At 51.0% G+C, this 26,348-nt stretch overlaps 1 protein-coding gene across 3 annotated transcripts; it reads right to left on the bottom strand.

Moving 5' to 3' along the window:
* Positions 1–2,766: 2,766 nt before the first annotated feature.
* Frmd8 (FERM domain containing 8) lies at positions 2,767–25,601 on the bottom strand. 3 transcript variants are annotated; one of them, XM_028770971.1, is made up of 11 exons: positions 25,471–25,601; positions 25,094–25,284; positions 23,524–23,691; positions 20,150–20,251; positions 19,855–19,913; positions 19,573–19,739; positions 15,931–16,155; positions 14,060–14,183; positions 12,864–13,007; positions 7,738–7,942; positions 2,767–4,225 (listed from the first exon to the last, which is right to left on the bottom strand). In XM_028770971.1, exons 2-11 carry the CDS (start codon positions 25,176–25,178, stop codon positions 4,104–4,106), a joined length of 1,401 nt encoding a protein of 466 aa, XP_028626804.1. In that variant the 5' UTR covers positions 25,179–25,284; positions 25,471–25,601; the 3' UTR covers positions 2,767–4,103. The 3 variants fall into 3 exon arrangements, with proteins under 3 accessions (XP_028626804.1, XP_028626806.1, XP_028626805.1); XM_028770973.1 differs by having other exon boundaries at positions 23,524–23,688; XM_028770972.1 differs by having other exon boundaries at positions 25,094–25,181.
* Positions 25,602–26,348: the final 747 nt, after the last annotated feature.

Genomic DNA, 26,348 nt, shown 5'->3' with positions numbered 1-26,348 from the left:
TTATTTTTTTTTAAAGATTTATTTTATGTATATGATTACACTGTAGCTGTCTTCAGACACACCAGAAGAGGGCATCAGATCCCATTACAGATGGTTGTGAGCCACCATGTAGGTGCTGGGAATTGAACTCAGACCAATGGAAAAACAAGCACAAGAGGTGCTCTTAACCTCCGAGTCATCTCTCCAGCCCTGTCTTTTTCTTTTCAATCCTCCCACCCTCCCTAGAGACCCCTGTTGAATGACTCAGCTGGCTTCATCAGAGCTGGTCACACTGTCTAAAGTCATAGAGATAAGCCAGGCCTAACTTGCTTTTTCTTTATATTCACTGGATAACATCTGATACAGCAGCAGTGTGTTGAGAGTCAGGCAGGGCCTGGAAACCCCTGAGGGAACTGGTGGCCACTGGAATCATTCCCCATGCAGGGTCCTCCCCAAGTCCCCTTTGGCTATCTCAAGGGTGCCTGAATTGATCTGGGATTCAGGCTTTGGGGTGAGCTACCTCTAGCACTCAGCCTCTCACTTTTGTGCCTCTTCTTGGGCCTCTACCTCCGCTGCTCTGCCAAGGCAGAACCAGTGCAGGGCAGGACAGGGAAGAATGCTCTCAACCATGCCATTAGGTGGACACAGAGAGCTTCAGGTCCTTGTGGCATGTGTGTACATGAGACATACTTTGCTCTTATGCCATCAAACAATCAGAGACTCTGATTGGGTCTTTGGGCAGAAACTGAACTGGGCTACAGCCAAACTCTGCCATGGTTCTATGACGAGTGTGAGGTAACTATGGGTGTTAGTAGTCTGTTAAACTCCACCTCCACAGTCACCTGGCAATTGTCAGGTATGCTCCTCCCCACAGTTACCTGGCAACAGCCAGGTAGGCCTGACCACTATAAAAGGGGCTGCTTGCCCCCTCCTCTCTCTTGTTCCCCTCGACCCAGCACCTGCAGGTTGCCCTCTCCCTTCCCCACTTCCCTTCCCCCTCTCTCCATGTGGTCATGGCCGGCCTCCACTCCACTCCTCTACCTCTCTGCTCTCCCTCCTATCTCCTGAATAAACCTCCTCTCGTGGAACCGTCTGGTCTGCTGTGATCTGTCCGAGCTGCACATGAAAATCCTTTCAATGGGCCAGAAACTTTACATGGCCAGATCCCTCCGGCATGGCTCCTGGCCCCTGTGCAAGGCAGCCAGTGCAGGGAGTATGACAAAGCCTGGTCAGAGACCAGGCAGGAGTACACTGCTGCTGCTCCTGGTGGCACACAACTCTGACCTCAGTAGGGGGAGGTCAATACTGGCTGAGGAGAGTTTGAGGGTAGTCTGATCTGCAGTCACGTCCAGGCCAGCCAGGACGACACAGTAAGACCGTCTCACAAAAGAGGGAGTGGGCATTGGAGAACATCCAGGCTGTTCAGTGGGTGAGAGAAAGGGTGGGCACAGCGATGCCCTCCAAGGAGACTCAACCCTGGGGCCTGCAGTTCTTCCAGGTTACATGGCTAGAATGGTTAACACTGACAACTTGACAGAATCTATAATCATGGAAGAGAGGAACCTCTGTGTGTGTGAGTGGCAATGAGAGTTTCTACATTTGCTTTCCTGAGGTGGGAAGACCTACTCTACTCTAAATGTGGGCGGCACCATCCTAAGGCCTGGGGTCCCAGGGAGAATACAAAGGAGACAGGGGAGCACCAGAGTGCACTTCCTTCCTGACTGGATGCCATGCCCACACGCTCAAGCCCCACTGCTGAGCGGGGTTGGGTGGGTCCTAAAACTGTGACCAAACAAGCCCTACTTTCCTTCCTTAACCTGCTTTCTCGGGTATTTTTGTCCCAGCAACAAGATTGTTCAAGTAATCAATATAGTGTCCTCAGAAGCCGGAAGTCAACCCCTGGTCCACTGGAGTTTCAGGAAGAAGTGCTCCCTGCCCACGCCTTCCTTTAGTTCCTTGAGACTGTGCCTTCAACCTGCACTTATGAGATACTTAAAGGCTGCACTGAGCCAATGGGCTAATTGTATTATCACAGAGCTACAGGAAATTGACTCTGGTGGCGAGGTACAGTGAGCCTGGGTAGGAGAAAGGGGTGCCAGGCACACTGACATACTGGCCTAAGGCACTGCTGTGGTCCTGACCACCGTTTCCCTCATTTCCCCAGATGCAGAGGTCTAGGGCACTCATGATCCTTGAGGTAGGTCAGAAAATTGCCTGAAAAAGCAAGAACCAGAGCCCTAAATCTGTGTGTTATGGTACCACTAGTCACAGCAGTCAGGCAGAGCCACACAGAGGACTGGGCATCACTCTAGCTGATAGGCATGACAGGTGGCAGGCCCCAGTTGCAAGATCACAGTGCCTGAGGGACATGTGGCTTCCTTCCTCTTAAATCTGAAAACATTCAGTGAGACTGAACCTGTAACCTCTGGTCTTTATCCCAAAGGCCAAAGCTCCTAACATCACTGCCTCCACAGTTTGCTGTGGGGGAGCATAGGTCTGGTGCTGTCCCTGTCCTCCAAACTAGGTGCTTCCACAGGACCTGTGGGAAAGAGCATCTTAGCCAGGAGGACCTAGGTAGCCACGGGGTGGCAGAGGGTCGCAGAGCTCCTCCTAGACACAAGCGAGCCCAAGTCTCCCCAGACCGCAGGTTCCTATGGAGACCTTGAGAAGGGTCCCTTGGAGCTACCAGATGAGATTTTACGGGGGTGAAGTCCTGAGGCTATACCATGGGCACACAGGACACTTGGTTTCCATACCCTGGCTATTCCATACTAGACCCATTCCAAATCGTGCCAGGTGATGATTTTATTAAGTCCAATGATAGGAAAGACATCTAGTAAAACAGTGCTCTGTCCTAAAGTTAAGGCACACGTGGTAATTAAAAAACTCAAAGGCTCAAGTGGAAATGCAGAGTTTGTGTACCCATGCACACACGTCTGGGCCCCTCAGGTAATGATCTGAAGCCATCAACAGCAGTCAGTCAAGATGATCAGAAGGTCTCCATGAGTGGGCTGGTAGCTCAGGGAACACATGACTCCAGAAAGGTTAACTACAAGCGGCAGGTGACATCATTTTACAGACAGTGCAATAGCTGATGTCAGTCTTTTCGTTTTCTCTGCTGCTGAGACTTCTGGAGCTCACTGAGCAAACTGCTTCCCTTACCAAAATGTGAGGGTTTGCATTTCTGTGGCTTTCCACCGAGAAGACAACAAAGCTAAGCTATGTCTCTGGGGCCCTGTGGGGGTTCCCAGGGAGTACTGAAGGCTTAAGGGCCTGGACAGCACTCCTCCCTGGACTAGCTCCTTTCAGGGGTGCAGAGCTGGGGACTGGCTCCTTGACAATATCCTTAAGAGAGGTGGCTTGAGCCACTGTGGCTACTAGCCTCAGGGAATCCCACAGTGCAGTGCAACTCTGAGTTGTCAGGTCCCAGGCTTTATCAGCTCAGAGGAAACAAGGCAAAACCTAACCCTGAGACCCAGATCACAGGAAAACAAGGCAACTGGCCAGTATAGGACAGCCACTCCAGCCCAGGGACATGTACGGGCTTTTCTTGTGTGCAGTCTGGATCTGGTTCCTAGAAGAGCCACCATTCAGCACAGAGACATCAGTAAAGGCCAACGAGAAGACAGCCATCAAGTCGTCAACTTAGGGTTAGCCTGCAGAGGCACCCTCCAGTTCCAACATAACTTAGGGGAAAACGTGGCAGCCTGGTTGGCCAGCATGGTGGAATGTCAGCAGAAGGAATGCAAGATAAGGTCACCAAGGGCCCATGACCAAAGGCAAACACTGAACTTGCAGGTCCTGGGCTCTGATTTCAATCACCTGCCATCGGAACAGCCAGCAGTTCCTCCAGAGAGAAGACACAGTCCACTTGGGGAAGAGCAGGAGGGGTAGCTGGGTCTCAGTCAGCTGTTGGGCCTGGACTTGAGGGAAGAGGCAGGCCACAGAAAGGGCTCAGGGAAGGCTTGGATGTCACTTTTCCACGATGAAACTGCAGCAGATTCCGCACAGCACCCTGCCCAGGCCCACAGCCTCTGAGACTAGAATGGCCTGGTCCTGCCTAGGACTGTGACTGGTCATGTCTAGGGCACCCGATGTCCTCCTGCTGCCAGCTGTGGCTTCCCTCAGCTCTGCTCCAGGCTGTCGTCAGTGGGCTGCACCACTGTGTAGCTTCCCTGGCTGGAGGAGAGCTGTCGGCTGAAGAAGGAGGTGGTTCGCTTTGGTTTTACCCGCTTGATCCCCTTGCCTGTGAGGGTGACAGAGATGCTGAGAAGAGACACTCGGTGGGTGGCCTACACCCCAGGATGCTGGGCTCTGCTCCCACTGGAACAGCTTCTGCAGGAGTCTGCATCAACTGTGCTTTCCTATCAGAGCTGTCATCACTGAGTCTGTCCATCCCTGACTCTATCATCAGTGGCAGGACAGGGACCCCATGGTCATCCTCGCCTATCTTATCAGAGGCCGCAGAGGACTCCAGACTGGCTCTGCTGGGTGACTATCACTAAGACAGGTATAGGTGATGATGGGAAGCCAAACAAAAGATGGAGAGCGTGGCTACAGTCGGGGGAAATTATGACAGTGAGGGAGTACCTTGCTCTGCTGGTTCGCACGTCCCTAGACTCATCAACTCACGAGGAAAAACATCCAATTCTACCAACAGGCCTCTTATAGAACACTGTCCAGTGCCCTTTAAATACTCAGACCAACCAATGGATCGAAAGCAACACACCGTGTAGGCCAGGTGTTTCTAAGGCAAGAGGATAATGTCAAGTTCCAGGTCGGCCTGAGCTACAGTGCAGACTGGGTAATGTACTAGAATAAAAAAAGACGTGAACGTTGGGGCTGGAGAGATGGTTCAGCGGTTAAAGCTCTGGCTGCTCTTCCAGAGGTCCTGAGTTCAGTTCCCAGAACTGACATGGAGGCTCACAACCATCTAACCCCAGTAGTCACTAGAAACACAAGTGGTATGCAGACAAACATGTACAGACTTAAAATAACTAAATTTAAATATTAAACCACCAAAAAAAGAGAAGAAAAGAAAGAATGACTCATAATAATGCCTTGGAGGCGGAGAAGGGAAGATTTAATGTCCTCTGAGCCAGGCATGGTGGTGCATGCGTTCATCCCAGCAGAGCAGCAGAGGCAGGCAGTTCTCTAAAAGTTCTAGGCCAGCCTGGTCTACACAGCAAGTTCCAGAGCAGTCCTGTCTCAAAAGAACAAAATACAGATGTATTTTGTTGATGAGTCCTGTCTCAGAAGCTGAAATAGAACCTATATACACACTCAGAGAATCAGGGGGGTGTGTGTGTGTGTGTGTCTCAAAAGAACAAAATACAGATGTGATTTCCTGTCTCAGAAGCTGAACTAGAACCTATATACACACTCAGAGAACCAGGTGTGTGTGTTGTGTGTGTGTGTGTGTGTGTGTAGGCGTGCGCAGATATTTAAAGACAGGGTCCTGTATAACACCTTATCTGGCCTGGTATTCAGTATGTATTCCAGGTTGGCCTCTGCCTCCTGTGTGTCAGGGCTAAAGGCACGTGACATGATGCCCAGCTTTGAATTTTATTTATCATTTATTTATTTCTCTAATTTACAGAGTAAGTTTTAGGACATTAAGGGTTACACAGAGAAACCCTGTCTCAAAAATATATACATATATTTTTTCTTTTCAATAAACAGCCTACACAGGCTGGTTAGCATAGAACTAACTTACTATTTTTAGCCCAAGGTGGCTTTGGACTTCTGATCTTCTTGCCTTTACCTCCCAGTACAAGGCTAACGGCTGTGTCTACCATAGCTGGCTTTACATCTCAGGAGCTGTTCTTGCCTTTACCTCCCAGTAGAAGGCTAACGGCTGTGTCTATCACAGGTGGTTTTACATCTCAGGAGCTGTTCTTGCCTTTACCTCCCAGTACAAGGCTAACAGTTGTGTCTATCACAGCTGGCTTTACATCTCAGGAGCTGGAGAGCTCAGTCCACGTCACCTGTTCCTGCAGGGGACACAAGTTCAGCTCCCAGAACCCACATGAAAGCTCAAAACCATCTATAATTCCTGTTTTGGGGAGATCTGACTCCCTCTTCTGGCCTCTGTAGGCACTAGGCACAGAGGTGGTAAGTGTGTGTGTATATAAAGGCAAATATGCATATATATAATAGAATTTTTAAATTATGTACAAAATTTAGGTCATTTTTATTTCTTTTTCTCCCCAATATAATATTCTTATTAATTATTTGGGAATTTCATATAATATATCCTGATCACACTTGCTTCCCATTCCTCCCAAGTCCCCCCACCCCTTCCCTCCCCCCAATAAAGAAGGGAAAGGAGAAAAAAAAACTCACTAAGTCCAGTTCGTGTTGCCCATATACTCACTGGAGCAAGGGCAAACTCCACATCCCCAGTTCAAGATATCTACAGCTCTGGGATTATGGGCAGATGCCACCACACCTGAGTATGAAAATGGCTTCAGCTGGCTCTGGTGGCACTGATCTGTGATCTCAGCACTTGAGGTAGAGGCAGAAGGATCAAGAGTTCAAAGTCATCACCAGCTACACATCAGGCATTAAGTCAGTCTAGGTTGGAGAGGGAATACCTAGAAAAACACCATCCCGAGGGGAAGGTGGCAAATGCCTGAAACCCCACCACTTTCGGGGCAGGTGGATCTCTTCAAGTTCAAGGCCAGCCTGGTCTATACAGAGAACTTAGAGCTACACAGGGAAACAAGGAAACCTTGTCTCAAAATATAAACAAAAAACTGATTATCTTGTGTGTGTGTGTGTTGGGGAAAAGGGGTTTGCACACCACTGGCAGGTGTGGAGGTCAGAGGACAGCCATGTGGAGTTTACTCTCCTTACACCACTGGCCCTGGGCGATGGAGCTCAGGTCTTGGGCCTTGATGGCAAGTCCCCTTACTGCTGAGCCATCTCACCAGTCACCCCCTACCCCCAAACCTCTTTACATCTTGGACTAAGTCTAGGTGTATAAACTCACCGCTGTAATCAAACACACTGGACGAGGTGCTCCTCTCCGTCCCACGTTTGGAAGCTCTCTCAGTTTTCCCTAATACAGCTGTGTTCACTGCTCAGAAACAAGGGCTACTAGGGATGTAGCAGTGGCACAGTACTCGCTTACGACTGCTGAAGCTCTAGGTTCAATTCCCATTACATTTAAGGTTTTTGTTTTGTTTTACTTTCTAAGACAGGGCCTCTTGGGCTCCAGGGATGGCTCAGCAGTTAAGAGCATTCACTGCTCTTCCAGGTCCTGAGTTCAAATCCCAGCAACCGCATGGTGGCTCACAACCATCTGTAATGGGATCTGATGCCTTCTTCTTCTGGTGTGTGTCTAAAGAGAGCTACAGTGTACTCATATACATAAAATAAATAAATCCAAAAAGATGACCTCGCTGGGTGGTAGTGGTGCACACCTTTAATTCCAGCACTCAGGAGGCAGATGCAGATGGATCTCTATGAATTTGAGGCCAGTATGGTCTAAGATAGCCAGGGCTACACAAATAAGATCCTATCTCTGAACACCCCCCTCCAAAAGAAGTCTCCATCGTATTTCCACATTCTAAAAGATGCTACAGTGGACAAGTTTGTCACTGCAGAAAAAGAAGTGACAGATAGGAAATGTCCCTGAGAGTCAAGTCCCCAGCTCTTCTTTTTCCCACCCTTTGGAGTCCCTTTGGCATATGTGTGAATTAGTGTGCTGTGTACACACTGTGTGTATGGTATCACACACCACCAGCGGCTTACCATCTTCCACATAGTCAATGGTGGAGAGATGCTGAATCCGGCTACACACCACACTACCCTGCCTTCGCAGCTTAGGGCGCTGAGTGGGAGGTGGAGAGGGGCTGGGAGCTTCATGCAGGACGGATGCGCTCTCCTGGGGGAGTGTCGGCTCAGCGGCCTGGCTCAGCTCAATGCAGTACTCAATGAGGCTGCTCATCAGCTCAGCCTAGGGAGGGAGGAGCGACTGTTGAGGGCAACAATGAGACACACAGTTCTAAAGCCTTTGCTTCCTGGGGGTGGGGTGGGGATGGGGGGAGAGTAGGAGGCAGAGCAGAGAGGAGGGAGCTCTCTGGGCCCAGAGGGCAGGGAAGGTGTCCACCTGAAGAGGTGAGGTCTAGAAAGGAGGGAGTTCTAGTCAGAGGCAGCTTAGAAGGCTGTGGACTGGGCTGCCACAGACAAGGTGACTGGCTGTGCTGGCTGCCAGAAGCTATGGCCTAAGGAAAAGAGTGAGGTCACTGGCCAGGGTGGCTCCCTCTGAGCAGTTCTTCTAACGTGAGTGACACCCCATGGATCTGGAAACACAAAAGGCGAAGTGACAAAACACCTGGAAGCACAAGTGGCCAAACACATGGTGGGACAGCTAGGACCCATGACAGCAGCCTGGCTCTGCTCAAGTTACAGACCAGGCATCCTTGTGGAGAACACAGTTACTGAGCACCTACTGTGTGTGTGGCCCTACTGTTTGTGTGGCCCTGCAAAGGGGGCTGGACATATTAGACCCCTGTGTGTTTACAGATCAGAAGCCTGGGGATGACATCATAGACAATGGTCTAGCCTCCACTGCCTGTCCAGTGTTGCCTGCAGCCTTGACAGCAGCCTAGCCTAGCCTGGGGAGGAAAAGGAGAGTAGGCAACCCCCTACACTTTAGGCCTCCATATCTCATCCTAACCTGAACAAAAGTGCAGACATTACCATTCAACACACCCCCTCCTGACTCCCACCAACAGCCACTGTCTCGAACCTGCCAGTGGGATGGAAAGGATCTCCCTGACCTGCCCAAGGCATCCAGGAAGCACTCAAGTAACTAAACCCACACTGCTGAGGGGGACTATGTTTTCCCTCAGGTCAGGGGAAGGCCAGAGACACTTGTCTGCAAGCACAAGGGGCAATAGCATGGTGACCACACAGATCGGGATGAGGAACCAGGCTGTCACCATCCACAGACAACATAACCAGCTCACAGAAAACTCTGAAGAACCCAGGAACCTGCAGAACTGCAGGCTGTGGCATGCCTGAGGACCACATCCATTGACTTCTTCCTTCCCTCCCTCCCTCTCTTCCTTCCTTCCTTAGTTTCCACAGTGCTGGACTTCAGGTGTCTGGCACCTGGCTTCAAACGGCTTGTTAAGTAGTTCAAAACTTCACATAAGGAACGCCCAACTGATAAAAGCATATGTAGACACTCAAAGACCAAGAACCTCCAAAATCTGACACATTCTTCTTCTTTTTTGAGTTGTTTTCATTTTATATATATGAGTATTTTTCCTACGAGTATATATGTAGTATGTGTGTGCGCGTGCGTGCATGTATCTGATGAACATGAAGGTCAGAAGAGTGTTCAGTTCCCGAGAACTGGAGCTGAAAGCAGTATTGAGCCATGATGGGGCACGCAGGGTGGGGTGGGGTGGTGGTGTTTACAAACAAACCCAAGTCCTCTCTAAGTCTTAACTGCCAGTTGTTTCTCCAGCCACTTTAACTTTTACATTTTTAAAAAACAAATTTGCATGTGTGTGTGCATGTGTATGTGTGCCTGTAGTCAATGTCTGGGTGTACCTATGTATGTAGTGTGTATGTATGTAGATGCGTGTATGTAGATGCGTGTATATAGATGCGTGTGTGTGTGTGTGTGTGTGTGTGTGTGTGTGTCTAGTGACCATGGAGGGCAGACGCCTCCCTCTCTTCCCTTCCACCTCTCTTGAGATCAAGTATCTCGTTTCCTTAGCTTTGCCAAGTACCCCTTGCCAGCTGATCCACGAGTTTCTGGGTGATTCTCTTGTCTGCACCTCCCGTGTCTCACCTCGGGAGTGGGGAATTAGAGATGTATGTTACATCTGGCTTTTTATGTGGGATCCAGGGATCCAGAATCAGGTCAGTCTTGTGCAGGAAGCAGTTTTACCCATGAGCCATCGTCTCCCTAGCCGTTTCTTTTCTTCTCTCCCTGTCTTCCTCTCTTGGGATGTAGTCTGGCTGTGTTGCCAAGGCTGCTTGAATTTCTAGACTGACAGGAGCCTCCTGCCTGGGTCTATAGTGCAAACCACTGTGCCTAGCCACAAGCATTTCATTCAAGTAAAGGATAGTGAACTTCTATGGAGCTTAGGAACCAAATCCACTGTGACTAACAGTGAATGGTACACACAGACCAATGGCTCAGACCAGTGAGTGAATCCAGAAAACAACAAAAACCCACACAGGGAGAGATGGTTCAGTGGTTAAGAGCTTTTGCTGCATTTCCAGAGGACTCAAGTTCTGTTTCCAGCACCCACAACTTCCTGTAACTCTAGCTGGCCTCCAAGAGCCCTTGCATACGTACTACATACACACAGATCTTAAAAATGAACAAAAATTAAACCTCACATATACACAGTGACTTTACAAGAACAATCCCACTGAGGAAGGACAGTTTCCAACAGCAGGCAATGGAACAACTGGCTATCCATAAACGTTAAATGAATCTTGACCTTGTGTATCAATCACACTTTGTGTCTAACGAATGAACTTGGGCGGCACAGCACACACCAGTAATCCTAGCATTTGGGAGGCTGACTCTAAGGCCAACTTGGCCTACATACTAAGTTCCAGGGCTACATATTGAGAATTTGTCTTAAAAACAAACCAGAAGCCTGGCAGTGATAGAATACACCTTTAAACCCAGCCCCTGGGAGGCAGGCAGATCTCTGAGTTTGAGGCCAACCTGGTCTAACAGAGAGAATTCCAGGACAGCCAGGGCTACACAAAGAAACCTTGTCTTGAAAACAACAACAAAACAAAAAACAAAACAAAAACAGGGATGGAAATGTGGCTCAATTCAAAATGCTTGCCTAATATGCACAAAGTCCAGGACTCACTCCTCAGCACCACGCAAAGGGCGTGGTGGCTCATGCCTGCAATCCTAACTTTTGGGAGGCAAAGGGACGCCCATCTCTGAGTTTGAGGCCAGCCTGGTCTTCGGAGTAAGTTTCAGGATAACCAGAGAAATGCTGTCTCAAAAGTAAATAAATTAAAACAAAACAAGAAAAGAAAGAAAACGAAAGGCCAGGGTATACACCGAGCGGAAATATCCGCTTATAATATCTACTGCGGGACCTTGAGTATGGAAGGTAGAATCAATTCTTGCCATCTGTGATAAAATCAACCCACCACTACCAACAACTACAAAGGGCGCAAAGCTGGCCATGGTGCACTGCCAGTAGAGGCAAGTGGGTCCCTGTGTCTCTGTGAGCTCTAGGCCATCAAGGTGTGTACTGGTTCCAGGCCACTCAGGGTTACATAGTAAGATCTGTCTCAAAATAAAACAAAACACAGACAGACACAGACACACACAGAGACACAGCAGAGACACAGACACAGACATACACACACACGGGTCACACGGGTGGGGGCAGTGGGGGGCAGATCTGAGCTGACCTGACACTACACAGTTGAAGATCTGTGGACAGAGTTAACCAGTGTGGAAAGAAAACATCACTAGTCTCTAGAGAAGTGCATATTAAACCTGCATTGCCCCATCTCGTCACTAAGCTATTACAACAGCAAACAAGTAATAGTTGACAATGCCCAGTGCTCACCACAGTGGGGAGCAACTACAGAAACAGGAACTGGAAGCCATGTGGCGCTTTAGAAAACAGGCTGGCTGTTTCTAATAAATCGGATCCTATGTTCACTGCACATTCCAGCAATCTAAATCTAATTAAAGCCCCTGAGTTTTTTAGTATGACTTAAAAAAAGAGGGTCAGGGGCTGGAGACATTGGCTCTACCGCCAGGAGCACTGTCTGCTCTTCCAGAAGATCCGGGTTCACTTCCCAGAAGTAACATGGCAGCTCACAACTGTCTGTAACTCCAGTTCTATGGGATCCGACTCCCTTTCAGACACATATACAGGTAAAACACTGAGGGTCTATACTGACATAAAACCCTGTGCACAAATGCTCATTACAGCTTACTGGCAAAAGACAAAGTGGGAACAGCTCTCTATTCTTTTTTTTTCTTTTTTGTTCTTTTTCTGTTTTTTTGAGATAGAGTTTCTCTGTGCAGCCCTAGCTGTCCTGGAACTCACTCTGTAGACTAGGCTGGCCTCGAACTCAGAAATTCGCCTGTCTTTGCCTCCCAAGTGCTGGGATTAAAGGCGTGCGCCACCACCGCCCAGCAAGGAACACCTCCCATATGCTCTTCAGTGGGTATTTGAGCTCTGCTCTCGACCAGCTGACAGAACATTTGCCTTGGGTTTGATCCCCAGCAGCAGAAATAAACAAATAATAATAAAACAATAATTAACAGTAAGACAGAATGCACATAGACTAATCTGAAAAGCAGCTGCCACACAGGGGCTAAGTACAACTGTGCTTCCATCTGCGGGTTAGCGGGGAGCCAAGTATTCAATGTTTTTGAAGACCAGAGGGTGAAGACATATGTTTTCAAAGGAGTCCCTGGAATTTGTCTATGTGCCCAAAGAAGGGGAGGGGGGGCAAGAACAGTCCCCAGAGAGCCTCAGAGCAGAGTGTGGCTCTGACATGGAGGAGGAAGAGGAGAGGATGGATGGATGGTGGGCAAAAAGAACAGATCTAAGCAACACAGGCCCTCCCTGCCTCCTTCCTTCTGGCCCGGCTCCTCAGCGGTCCTCTCAGGCGCTTTGCAATAGGGCTGGCACAGCTGCAGACAGCATGGACAGGCTCTCAAGGGACACCACCCTGGTGTATGACCCCGGAGTCCCGCAGAGCTCACCAGGGTGACAAAGGCCAGCTGCAGGCAGACACCCTATCCCCAGGCCCTGGGCGGCACTGCAACCTCCTTTGCGGGCACTGGAGACCTGGAACTGGCCTCTCATCCCACGTGTGTGTGACCACGTGTGTGTGTGTGACCACACCACTACCTGCTTGGAGTAGATCCTCAGGAGCTTGTTGACAGGCGTGCCCTCACTGTCACCATCAAACTCCAGCCACAGGACAGGCTCTTCCTCCTCAGGAGAAGTGTGATCCCAGGACAGCTCCTGAAAGCGCAGACCCAGCAGCACATACTGGCCAGAGGGAGACAAAGAACAGAGCTGAGGCCTCTCCTTCCCACTGGGCCCCATCAGGTTCCACCTGAAGGAGGCGCGTACCCAGGGTGCTTTCCTCTCCATACTGACTGTTTTCCTTTCTGAGAGAGGGTCTCACTATGCAGTCTTGGCTAGCCTCAGGCTCACAGAGATCTGTCTGCCTCTGCCTCCCTCTGCTGGGAATAGAAGATATTGTTCTCGTTTGTTTTGTAGCATTGAGAACTGAACAGAGAGCCTTATGTGCACAAGGCAGGCATGAATTCTACCAGACCTCAATGTTAAGTCTGCATTGCTTCGTACATGAGGCCAGGAACTGGACTCTTCAACAGTAAGGCCCCTGAGGGTCAGGGAATCGGCCACTGGGTGCAGGCACCTGCTGCACAGGGAGGGCTGTTGACACCACAGCCTACATGGTGAGCCAGACACCAGCCAGACATAGTAAGACGGCCACCAAATACAGTGATAAGCAGGTCTTGGCCAGCACAGGGAGCTCCCAGCAGGGGTCTCTATGGAAAAACGGTCAGCCAGTCTCTTATCACTGGCCGAGAAGAGCAGTAAGGTGCTGGCAGACACTACCCACTCAGTCAGAATCCCAGCTGCCACCCCCTCTGCCTCAGCCGAGTGCATGGCTCAGGAAAACAGATCCAGAACAGGCTCAAAGAAGGTTCCAGAGTGCCAGGCAGTGGTGGCACACACCTTTAATCCTAGTACTTGGGAGGCAGAGGCAGGCGGATTTCTGAGTTCGAGGCCAGCCTGGTCTACAGAGTGAGTTCCAGGACAGCCAGGGCTACACAGAGAAACCCTGTCTCGAAAAACCAAAAAAAAAAAAAAAAAAAAAAAAAGAAGGTTCCAGAGTACTTGAGCAGACTTCAGGGACATGAGAAAGGCCAGAGTCTCCAATGTCTACTCAATGCTGTTCCTAGGATGCCCACAGTCCCAGGGGAACCAGGAAGGCATGGACAAGACGCCACTTCCTTCTACCCCACCACAGACAATTCAGTCCCACCCTGTAGAACTCAATCAAGTGGTACCTTCTCCCTGTTGTCAATGACATGCACACCCTCCAGACTGATGGCCACAGTCACTGGTTTGCGCCCACCCCGATGCAAGAAGCCCTGGGCTGGCTTGTCAACTTCACCATGGAAGAAGGCACACCTGGAAAGGGGACTAGTGTCAGCTGCTCCCTCCAGCACCTAGCACACAAGGGAAGTCTGCTCTGGATACCCAAGAAGCTTAAGCTGTTTGGGTGACTGACGGGTAAATAGAAAAAAACCTGCCCTGAGGATTGGGGGGCAGAGGCAGAAACAGGAAGTAATATGGGGAGCTGGGGGTGGTAACACCTGATTGGCCATGTAGCACTAGACTGAGCGGGTGGAAGGACCCAGGTAACAGTACAGGATGGGCATTATGGGCAGAGGAAATCACAAACCCAAGGACGAGAGCAGAGCAAGCTGCATGAGGGAACCTGAGGCCTCAGGAAGAGGTAAGGTCGAGCCTTCAGCACTGTCCACAGCAGAAGTCCTTTAGCAGCAGGGACCTGCTGGGGCATTCAGAAAGTGACAGCTGCCTCTAGGATAGTGGCTTCTGGGCTAACACTAAAAGGGGAAAGTGAGGTGATTTAAGGGTGGCAAGACACTCAGCTACTGTCTCCCTTACGGCAGGCCATGACTTCACTTACTCTGAGGCTTACCCATGCCTAAGTCACAGCCCAAGTCAAAGCCAGCTCTCTCTGTACAGGAGAGGACTAGAGGCGAGTATACGCCTCCTGGAAAATTCTACACCTCTCCTCAGCTCTGAGGTTCAGGTGATGAGGAAACTGAAACTGTCTGTCATAAGACCCGCCACTTCTATCAACTTTTTACTCACTCCTCGAGTGCCCAGTAACATGGAGTGTGCACATGTGTATACACGTACACACGTACACATGTACACACACACACACACACACACACACACACACACACACACACACACACGATGTCATTGCATCCATTATAAAAAACAGCAAGTCCTTTGTTCCTGCTAGGCTCACAACTCCTCCTCCATTGTCCAGTAAAACTGCATAAAGGCCAGGCACACTCGCTGTTTCTAACCTTCTTCTCTCTCATACTAACCTCCTCTCTCACCTCCAGCAGGCTGAGGCCAACCCACAGCACAAACCTGGGCTCAATAGAGCACAATGAACATGACCTTCAAGATGAAGGACTGGAGCACATGGCGCTGGCCTGGAGAGACGCTCCTGCCTGGAAGGTGCCCACCCCCCCACCTCCCGTTCTTCTCTACTCACCCCCCTTCCTCATCTCCCTGGCCATTTCGCAGGGCTCTAGATTTCAAACAAGTCACCAATCATTTTTTTAGCCCCAGACCAGGAGCCCAGTGTGTGGAACTGGCATTCATCAATGGGCGTCTTTCAGCTGCCACATGCAAGCCAAGTTCCCACTGTAACAAACCCACTCCATTGCAGCCTGTCCCAGCAAATGAAGACTGGTCAACACAACAGGCTCTGAGTTTGGGAATTCCATGTCTAGGCTGCTGTTCCCACCACCTCTGCTCTCCTGGCTGCTGTTTACAGTGGTTCTCTACCTCTGATTTCCCATTCAAAGAGAAGCTCCTTCAGTGTGTGGGGCATAGCCATCAAGAGAGAACTATGTGTTACACACCATGTGTGTGAGCAAGAGCCAGGCCAGTGAGTGGCTGTAGCCAGTAGGAAGAGAGGATGGACGAAGGCATCCTAGTCAGAGATGGGAACAGGTATTCCTCTGGGGACTAAGGCCAAGCCAGCTCTTTAAGAGAAGGACAGTGCCGCTGGAGCACAGGGATTCAGGGTGCCACATGCGGGGGTCGGGAGCAGTCTGCAGGGTGTTGAGGGAGGGGGCAGGAGCTTCCAAGATGCATCACTTACCCGTAGAAGGGCAGCTCATGGCACTTGAGGAGGTACGCGCGATAATGGGAGCCCAAGGTGGTCTCTCGCTCACTGTCACCACCTGTCATTTCCTTTACCTGGCGGTAGGCATTCAGCAGGCCTTGCTCACCTGGCCCAGTCTTGGCCCCACGGCTCCGGAAGGCAGCAAAGAGGCCGTGGCCTCGCTTGCAGAGGTGGGCAGGGAGAAAGGAGTCCAACTTCTCTCTGAAGGGGAAGGAAAATGGGTAGTGGTGCCCCCCACCCCGGGGTATTGCAGTCTTCGGGGTGTGAGTACGATGCTCATAGGGTAGGCAAGGATTGGCAGCTGGCAGGCCTTAGGGACCTTCAAGGCTTGACTGCACCAAGGTGCACTGCTGTGCTCTGTGTGTGTGTGTGTGTGTGTGTGTGTGTGTGTGTGTGTGAGAGAGAGAGAGAGAGAGAGAGAGAGAGAGAGAGAGAGAGAGAATGCTCCAAGCTGTCAGAGGGCAGACAGAATGTCATCAGGACCAATCTTCACCCAAGAGGGAAGAAGACACAGTCTTATGGTACATGCCAGGCACTACGGAGAATCCCTTTCCCATCAAACGAGATCTGACTGACACTCAGGACCAGCGGTGGGCAGAGGGACTTGGGATGTGCTCAGGTCAGGATGAGAAGCCAGAAAAAGGCCAGGGAACAGCCTAGCTGGAGCAGGTATCAGAGCAACATCCATGTTCTGAGGCTGGACAATTGAGCTTTCTAAATGAATGCAACTTTCTTCATCCAAAATAACATGAATAGGTATGATACTATATTCGGGCTAGTTTTATGTCAACATGTCACAAGCTGGAATCACCCAAGAGGAGGGACCCTCAACTGAGACAATATCTCCAGAAGATGCAACTACAGTTAAACTTGTAGTGCATTCTCTTAGTGACTGACGTGGGAGGGCCCAGCCCACTGTGGGTGGAGCCAGGCCTGGGCTGGTTGTCCTGGGTTCTATAAGAAAGCAGGCTGAGCAAGCCATGGGGAGCAAGTCAGCAAGCAGCACCCCTCCATGGCCTCTGCATCAGCTCCTGCCTCCAGGTTCCCACCTGGTTTGAGTCCTTGGCTTCCCTCGGTGGAGATAACTGAGGACGTGTAAGCCACAATAATGAACACTCCTCCCTGGGCTGCCTGGTCATGTTGTCTCATCATAGCAACAGTACCCCAACTAAGACATGCTCTCCGTGTTCTACTCAGCAAGGGAATGATGACTGAATACCAAGTAGATCATGGAATTCAGGGCATCCTCCTTACACAGCTAGAGTTGGAGGCTCAGAGGCTCACAGCTTGGTCCCAGGTCCACTCTATAGACTTGCCTGCAGCCTGACCATATGGAAGCATTTCCTCTATTGAGGTTCCCTCCTCTCAGATGATGATAGCTTGTGTCAAGTAGACAGAAAAGTAGCCAGGACTGGTGGGGCTGGAGAGATGGCTCAGCGGTTAAATACACTGGCTGTTCTTCCAGAGGACCCAGGTTCAATACTCAGCACTCACATGCCTGCTCATAACTGTCTGTAATTCTAGTTCCAGGGGATCTGACACCCCCATACAGACATACAGGCAGGCAGGACAACAATATATATAAAATATTAAAAAAAAAACTTAAAAAAAAGTAGCTAACACAGAGTATCACACCATTTTTGAGTGGGAAAAGGCCCATTCACTCAGAGAACAGGGCAGCTCTCAGCTAAAACATGACCACTTTCTACCTCAGGCCACTGGGCTTCTGTTGGCAGAGAACCAACCACTCCAACAGACTAGATCTGGAGTCTGAGTCTGAGGCCTCAAAGTCTATAACCAGACCCTGTCTACAACAGGACCACAAGTCCCAGGGGCATAGACAAAGAGACCCCAACATGGCCCTTGGCTTCAGGTTAACTTGGTAAACCTTCATGGAGTCATCTTTTCCAGAGAGGAATCCTGCTAGGGCATTTGGAGCCTAAACACCCAGGCTGCTGGGAGGGGCAGAAAGGGAAGTGAAGGCAAAAGGAAGGAAATTGTTAGCCTGAGTCACTGGGTGCAGGAGGGATCTCCAGAGGCCTGGCCGCCCTCCGTTCTCAGGGCAGCTGTGCCCGTTCCCCATCTGTGTCCCACTCTACTCAGGTCCTGTGTTTGACAGCAGTTTCCACTTGTCACAGAAAAGCCTGTCGCAGCTCTGGGTGTGTGCAGACTCACAGTGGTGTCCCTCAAGACCAAGCCACAGACCATCAGTGGCCGACCCACTGGACTTCCATTCTCTGGGACTAAGGTATGTGCCACGTGGGTAAGCCTGGGGCCTCTAGCTGTGTAAGGTAAGAGGGGCCTCTCCTCTGCAACAGACAGCTGCTGCAGCCACCCGGCCACAAGGGCTAACATGTCTGACCTTGTGCTGGCCAACAAGACAAGGGCTGAATGACAAGAAGGAGAACAGGGTCTGGGACACAGCTGAGCTCAGTCCAGGGCACCCTGACCATCTTGCCTTGCATGTCACATGAGTGAGCAAAGGAACTTCCCGTGCAAATGAGCTTGTCAGGCCCAAGAAAAACAGACATGCCATCCTGAGGTCCAGGATACCATGGCCATGGCCACCAGCTAGAAGCCTTCAGGGGACTTTAACCCAGGGCAGTCCCTGCCAGGTTCCAAACACCGTCATCAGCACCAGGTCTCTGACCCCATAAACCACTTTGCTGACTTTCCCACTACCTGCAGGGTTGGGGAAACAAGGAGCTCAGGTTAGAAACAGGTTGCAGTGCAGGTTTACACCTGAATCTATCCTAAGTTTTGTTTATGACAGGGTTTCACGTAGTCCAGGCTGGCCTCAAACTCACTCTAGTAGTTAAACATGACCTTGAACTCCCCATTGTGAGTATAAGCCACCACACCTGGCTCACAATTAGCCCAGGCTGGTTTGGAACTCATGGCAATTGTCTGTCTCCCAAGTGCTGGGATTACACGTGTGAATCACATCTGGCCCCTGGAATTCTTACTAAACCCCAGGGTCACACCTACGGAGGCAGAGCCCAACCTGGTTTGCTATTACAGCAGACTTAACATTCATCTTTTCTTTCTTCAAGGCAGGGTTTCTCTGTGTAGCCCTGGCTGTTCTAGGACTTACTCTGTAGACCAGGCTGGCCTTGAACTCACAGAGATCCACCTGCCTCCATCTCCTAACCTAACCACAAGTGCTGGGATTAAGAGTGTGTGCCACCTCTGCTCTCCAACTCTCATCTTTCTAGATGGGCCAGCAGCAGCCAGCAGGGCTTGGTAAGTGCCTGGGGAACAGGCATTCTTGGGGTTTGGAGTTGAGCTGAGCTGTCTGTGGTTACTGGGGGGTTGGCACATGGTCAGTTCCTGGCTGTTCCCAGACTTTGGCTAGAGTTGTGGTTCCACCCATGTGTGTCTGTGGACCCTTGTGCTGAGGACCCCTCTTAGACATCACTTCATGTGTGTATCCACTGTGATGAAGGAAAAGGAAACTCAGAGAAGTGGAGAACTCACTAAGGCCACCCAGTGAGCATGCGTGCATCAGAGGCCTGATTTGAGGACTGTCCACCTGGCAGGCCCTAGACTCACTTGTAGGTAGAGTCCTGCACAGCAACTTTCCTACTGGGTGCCTACCTCAAGTCTCACTGTCCTTACCTCAGAGTGCAGGCAGCAGGCTGGCCAGGCTGGTAGGGCCCAAGCTGCACACGGCACACGAGGGCACCCAGCACCTCACAGTCCTCCAAGTCACAAGGGTACCGAGCGGTCAGCACATTGCCCTTGGCTTCCTCATAGAGCAGCCTCAAGACCTCCTCATCGTGGATCTGCAGACCATAAGGCGTGAAGGCGACAGCTCAGAGGCTGTCTAGGTGTCTGGAAGTCAGGGGGACTGGGCACTGGCATGCAGGAGCCCAGTGCACTACCTAGGCTCTGCCTTACCTGCAGCTCTCGGCGCTTTGGGAAAAACACATTCCTTCGGAACTGAAGGGAAGGCTCATCTAGAGAGAGGGGCTAGAGTCATTTTCTGGTCCCCTAGCTTAAGCCAGCCCTACCCTGCTCTACCCTGCAAAGCCCACACCCCAGCTCCCAACCTCACTCTTCTCCATGGAGAGAGCCCTCCTGAATGGGGGTTGCTGACCAGACAGTAAGCACACAGTGTATGTCTGATCCCAGCCCCTCCCAGCCCAGCCTCCCCACGGCTCCCTTCGGATGCCCCTGCCCCATCAACACTGACCCATGGCTACATCATCATCCGAAGCATCGGTGAAGCGCAGCAGTAGCTCTGGCCACTGGCGGCCCAGTTTGTAGGGCTGGTGCTTAGGTTTCAACTGTACCTCTGCGGGGCGAGAGAGGATGACCATGAAGCTGCTGACCAGGCCAGGGGTACCTAGCCACCTATTATACTGTCCACCAACAAAGAGGACGGCCATGACCAGCCATCACTGAGCAGGCCCAGGGCCACTCCAAAGGGTTCAAGTGTCTTCACCCTGGAATAAGCCTGACCTCCATTCTATTCTGGAGAGAACCAGGCTAAGGTGGTTAGGTCATCAATCCTGAGTCATGGTATGTGATTCACTTGTACCCCTGGGCCCTATGCAGTAGGTGAAGGGCCACCTGAGAGCTGAGGTGCTGTTGAGCTCACAGAGGGATGCAGGGAGACGTGTGGTGAGGATACTACTACGTGCTTGCCAGTCTTCTGACACAAATATCCTCCCTCTAGCTGTCCCCTTCCCAGCTAGTGGCAGGGCACTCTGTCCTGCCATCCAGAGGCCGATGACTCTCGGACCTTCCTTCTGGACCCTGATCTTGAGCAGACAGCAGCCTCCGTCTGCAGGCGGCCTTCTTGCCTCATCACCTCCATCCAATCTCCACATCAGCCCTTTGTCTTACTTCTGTCCACAACCGTCATTTCCGTCACCTCCCCATTGCCCCCATCCACAGGCTCACGAGACGAGGCCATGGGGTGACATCATCACTCACTTCACCTGAGGCCCACAAGGGATGGTAGCTTCTCAGGACTACACATAAATTAGTGGCTACATAGGTCCAGAGCTTAGGTTCCCAAACCTCTCTTCAGTACATATGCTGTCACCCTGTCAGAGGATCCGATGGTCTGACTCCCAGCCTGTCCTAGCACTCACAGTGTGGGACAGTAGGCCTGCAGACAGGCGTGTGTTCCTCCTGCCTTCATTCCCAAGTCCCAGAGATCCTGCCATCAGAACAGGGCTATCCCAGCACCAGCCTCAGACTTCTGGGTGGCAACTTCTTCCCTAGGTACCATCATCCAAGTAAGGCCAACAGCTCATGAAGCCCGTTCCATGCAGAGGACGGGGTGAAGGCCAACCATCAAACTGAAGCATGACAGCCCCTGCTTCACAGGCACTCACAGCTGGGAGGCCAAGCCAGGGCTCTGCTTAGTCAGTGTGTGTCCCAGGATCTGAAGTAGCCTTTCAGTTCCCACCCTAGCCTGGGAAGAACATGGGTGTTGGGTGTACTGCAGCCTCAGGCACTCTCCTGGCTGGGCCGGCCACACAGGCAAAGCATTCAGTTGTAGCCACTGGCAGGCTGCGGAATGTGAGGGAGTGGGAGGATGAGGTGGAGGAGGGGCGGGCCGGGCCGCCCAGCAGCAGCACTGGGAGCCTCCTGTGGCAGAGCAGTGGCCATCAGGGCCACTATCCCAGCTTTCTACACAGTCAGGAGGCCCACAGCCCTGACCAGAGGCTCAGAGGGCAAAGGAGGGGCTGGGCCAGCAGGAAAAGTGTGGGCGTGAGCCTGGGAACAACAACTGCACAGGAAGTGAAGGGGGCAGGGGGAGGGAGGAGGGAAGGGGATGAAACAATGATGGGGGCTGGAGCTCCTCCCATAGGACAGAGGCAGAAACCTTAGGGGTCTCAAGCAGACATTCCACCCCCACCCCCGGGGCCTGACCCAGGCTGTCTTGATCAAATTATTGAGACCAAGTGTGCCCCCTTCCTCCACGGCAAAGGGAATGGTCACATTTTTGTTGTTTCCTTTTTTTTTTTTTTTTTTTTTTAAGACAGGGTCTCTCTGTGGAGCCCTTGGTCATCCTGTGACTCACTCTGTAGAGCAAGCCAACCTTGAACCCAGAGATTTGCCTGCCCTCCACCTCCCTCTGCCTCCCGAGTGATGGGATTAAGTGTGCACCACTGGGGCTGGAGAGATGGCTCAGCAGTTAAGAGCACTGACTGCTCTTCCAGAGGTCCTGAGTTCAATTCCCAGCAACCACATGGTGGCTTACATCCATCTGTAATGAGATCTGATACCCTCTTCTGATGTATCTGAAGACAGCTACAGTGTACTCACATACATAAAATAAATATATGAGTATTTAAAAATAATAATAACTACTGATGAGCTGAAGCTTTTTTTTGTTTTTGTTTTTTTTTTTGTTTTTCAAGACAGGGTTTCTCTGTGTAGTCCTGGCTGTCTGGGAACTCACTCTGTAGACCAGGCTGGCCTCGAACTCAGAAATCCACCTGCCTCTGCCTCCCAAGTGCTGGGATTAAAGGCATGCGCCACCACCGCCCGGCTGAGCCGAAGCTTTAAAAAAAGGTGCACCACCACTGCCTAGCTGTCATTTTCAACACTGGGGACTGACCCCTGGGCTTTGCACAGGCTAGGCAACTACTCTCCTAATGTGCTATCTCCTGATCCTCAAAGGAAATTTAAAAAAAGTCTACTTTAGTATATGTTCAACTTAAACTAATCATTATTATTATGTATGCATGTGTGATCACGAATGTCTAAGTCAAGAGTATTATTTGTAGGAACTGTTTTTTCCCTTCCACCATATAGGTTCCAGGAATCAAACTAGGGTCACAAGGCTTATGGGCAAGCACCTTTACCCACTGAGCCATTTTGCTAGCACTCTAAGGAAAATTTAGGCTCAGAAAACACTCTCAGTGCCAGAACTGATTTATTTCCCCAAATGATGACACCAAGCCTCCTTCTGCCTCCTTACTTCCATATCAACAGACTCAGGGACCATAATGAAGGACTTTATTCACTGGCCCAAGAGTCTATAAAACCCTGTCTTCATTCCCATTTCACGGTGGGACCCCAGCCTACAGGGGCAGGAAGTGTGTGGTCATAGTGCTAGACCCCCAGGTAGGGTGGAGGCCTCTACACAAAACCCATGCTCCTCTTCTCCCTGCAGCTCCACACCTAAGCAAAAGAGTTACCGTACAGGACCACTTCCTAAGCTAAATCTTCCCCCTTCTTTACTGCCAGCAACAGCACACCGTCCTGACACCACCGGCCCACTGCTCCAGATCTCAGGACTTCACACAGTAGGATGGACCTGAGCCATGGGGAAATACTGAAGTTATACTCTCCAGGTGAGGCCCAGATTGCACATACTGTAAGCAGGGGACCCTCTGCTCTTCTGAAGGTCGGGGTGCCAGCAGCATCGCACCAGTACAAGAAAAAGGCAGGGGCGAATGATCCCAACACCTCCTCAGGACTCTGGGACACACCAGGTCCATCTTCCCTGATAGGAAGTGGCCACAGGTTCTGGTCCCTAAGCCCTCTCTCTGTCCAGTTAGTGTCCCCACCTCCCTAGTACATTCCCTCACTGCCAGACCTTACCCAGCAGAGGGGACACAAGCCAGAGTGCAAAGGCCTCCAGGGCCATGTCTGGGAGCTGCAGGACTTCACGGACTGCACGGTGCAGCTCATGGGCACTGATCGAGGACAGGTTCTCCACGGCCAGGGGCACTACTGTGTCATCAGCCAGGTACACCAGTACATCAGCTGCTGGAATACAGGTTGGGCAGGGTCAGCTGAGGTCCACCGCCACACCAATCAGTATCACCACCACATTCTGCTCCTTATCATGACCCAGGGTACAGCGATGCTTATGGCTCATGGTGCGTACACCTGTAGTCCCAAGACTACAAGGACACAGGAGGCTAAAGCTGGGGAAGTTCAAGTTCCAGGCCAGCCTGGGCTACATAGCAAGACCCAGTATTTTAAAAATAAACAAATAAAAGTGCTGCTTCTAAAGGATTTCTTGAGACCCCAAACCACCCACAAACTGGCCCAGGTACCAGCTACATTCCACCCTAAGGCTCACAGGGTGATAAAAAACCACCTCCCCTCCTCTGTAGTACCGAATACTGCTGTTTCCAATATTTCTCAGGTGGTAAAACAGAACAGGCCAACCCATCCTGAGGTCACAGTTCCCTATCAGGCTGGGAGCAAGGCCAACTAGTGACCTCTTGACTGTCTGGTTCAGACTAAGAGGACAATGAGGATTTCTAAGGTCACCCTGGGTTACAGCAGGTTCCAGGTCTCAGCTTCAGTAGAACTCTTCAAAACTTATAGGATCAATGCTGTGGCTTCTGCAGATAGCTTTAAGCAGTCCAGGAAATAACAAAACTCAAACAGCCAAATGTTCCCTTATAACAAGCTGGATTCCCATTTGAAGCCAGAGCCAAAGGAAGATGCCTGGCAGGTTGGCCAGACTTAAAGTCCCTGAACTACAAGTCCAGTCAAGGAGCACTGAGTTCAGAGGCCCATTCTCAACCTGCAGTCCTTTTCTGCTTCTTGCCTGACTCCAGTGAGTCTGTGTCCTTCATAAATCTGTAAAAACAGTTAATCACGCATCTTCAAAAGGTCATCACCAATCCAATGAGGCTGGTGAGAGCATACAGTTAGCACAATTTAGAAGCTTTTTAGATTCTGGTCTTTTGTGCTTCAGCAGCTACTTTGAGAGACCAGGAGACTGAGGTTCAGACCCACTTTACAGGTAGAAAAACCAGCCTCAAAGGCTCAAGTTCATGATCGACCGTGGTCTGCTCCAGCAGTCTGAGCCCGAACAACCTCTCTAGGGCCTAATTTCCTCCCAATAAAATGAAGAGGTGGAGAATCCCTGCTTTTAAAGAGCTGTCTGCAAGAAAGAAATGGGACAAAGAAAGTGGTGTCACTTTCCAATCATGTGAATCATTCGAAGACAAAGGAGAGAAGGTTCAGGAGTGCGGCTAGGGTCACTCAAGCCCAGCTAAGTCCTTTGATTTCTATGAGTCTGCCACACCTAAACACATCTTACTACTTACTACATGATTAACTTACTGAAAAAGACAAACACCAGTCATGTCCCCAGGGTTGGAACCAAAAAGGGTACAGATGAGATGAAAAGAAGAAAGAAGAGACCTACCTCTGGCACCCACTGAAGAGACACTGCTTCGGTGGGACCGCTCCGCAGGGCCGGGCTGCCCCGCGTTGCCTTCTGCCCCCTCCATCTGCTATAGGAATGCCAGACAATTAATGGGAGTCTTGAGTAGATGGTTTTCTGAAGCTCTCAAACAAGAAGCAAAGGGGTCCCGGGCTTTGTCTACAATTCTTAATCTGTGTACAGAGAACAAATATATAGGCTGAAAGTAGAGAGTGACCCTCAGCCGAGTGCAGATCGGGTGGGCTGGGTCAGGGCAGTGACCGTCAGGTACAAGGGTCTCAAGTCTCTCTAGCAAGAAATGGCCAGGGCGCGCCCCTGTCCAGGGCGGGGACACGGGCAGGGTGTGGCCACGCTCTCACCTCGCAGGGTCGCAGAGCCCGCTGCCTCACTCCAGAATGCCACCCGACTCAGGCCTCCAGTTCTGGACCCAACGCTACGCCCGCCAGCGGGGTCCTGTCCTACCGAGGGTCGATTCGCCGGCGTTGCACCGCGGAAGCTGCCGCGGGAGGAAGCACAAATCCGAGGCCCCGCCTCTCCGACTGAGGGAGCCAATAGGAGCCAAGAGTCTCGGCGCACGCGTACTCACGCATTTCGTCCTTTGGTCCCTCCTACCTACCCCGGTTCCTAGCTTGGTTAGGTCACGCCCCTGACATACCCAGTCCTGTGTAGTCCGTCCCCCGTCGCCCCCACCCCCCGCACAGCCACCTACAAGAACAGTGTTCCTCCATGCATAAGACCCTTGGTTTGTAATAGGATGTGGAGAAGATTCATGAAAACCAAGGATGAGGGCGCGAACTGTGCTGCTACCGCTCCGTGTGACTTGACTGGGCCCCTCTCTGAAATGGAGATGCTTCCCGGGGACTCACCTGGTGGGTGGATGGTGTCGCAGTCCTCTCGCCGTTCTAAAGGCCTGAAGGGTACTGGCTCTTGGCCTTGGATAGGAGTCAGGGCGCTGGACAAGTCCCTTGTTCTCCTGATCTGTTTTTCACCTGAAACACGAGATTGGACTGAATGATTCTCAACAATCTCTTTCACTCTCAAACGATGTGTGTACGTTGGAAACATAGGACTTGCTGAGCTTCCAGGATGCAGTCACATAAACCTGGCTGTCTTACACACAGCCTCCAAGATCTTGAGGTTCCAGGCATTATGATTTCCAAAGTCTTATCACCAACTTGTTCTGACAAACCAAACAAGCCTTTAATCCCAGCAGAGAGAGACAGAGACAGGCAGATCT

This window comes from Grammomys surdaster, unplaced genomic scaffold, assembly GCF_004785775.1.
Source record: "Grammomys surdaster isolate TR1022 unplaced genomic scaffold, NIH_TR_1.0 205, whole genome shotgun sequence".
Lineage (NCBI taxonomy): Eukaryota > Metazoa > Chordata > Mammalia > Rodentia > Muridae > Grammomys > Grammomys surdaster.
The sequence above is the reverse complement of the archived record's forward strand: the minus strand, read 5'-3'. Positions and strand labels throughout refer to the sequence as shown.

Bases quoted from the DNA above. Each gene is read 5' to 3' on its own strand.
- Frmd8 (XM_028770971.1), bottom strand. From the start codon at position 25,178: ATGGAGGGGGCAGAAGGCAACGCGGGGCAGCCCGGCCCTGCGGAGCGG. The intron at 16,156-19,572 runs GTAAGGACAGTG...CTTCCCCTTCAG, and splicing joins CCTGCTGCCTGCACTCTGAG to AGAGAAGTTGGACTCCTTTC. The intron at 4,226-7,737 runs GTAAGCCGCTGG...TCACCCTCACAG, and splicing joins CATTGACTATGTGGAAGATG to GCAAGGGGATCAAGCGGGTA.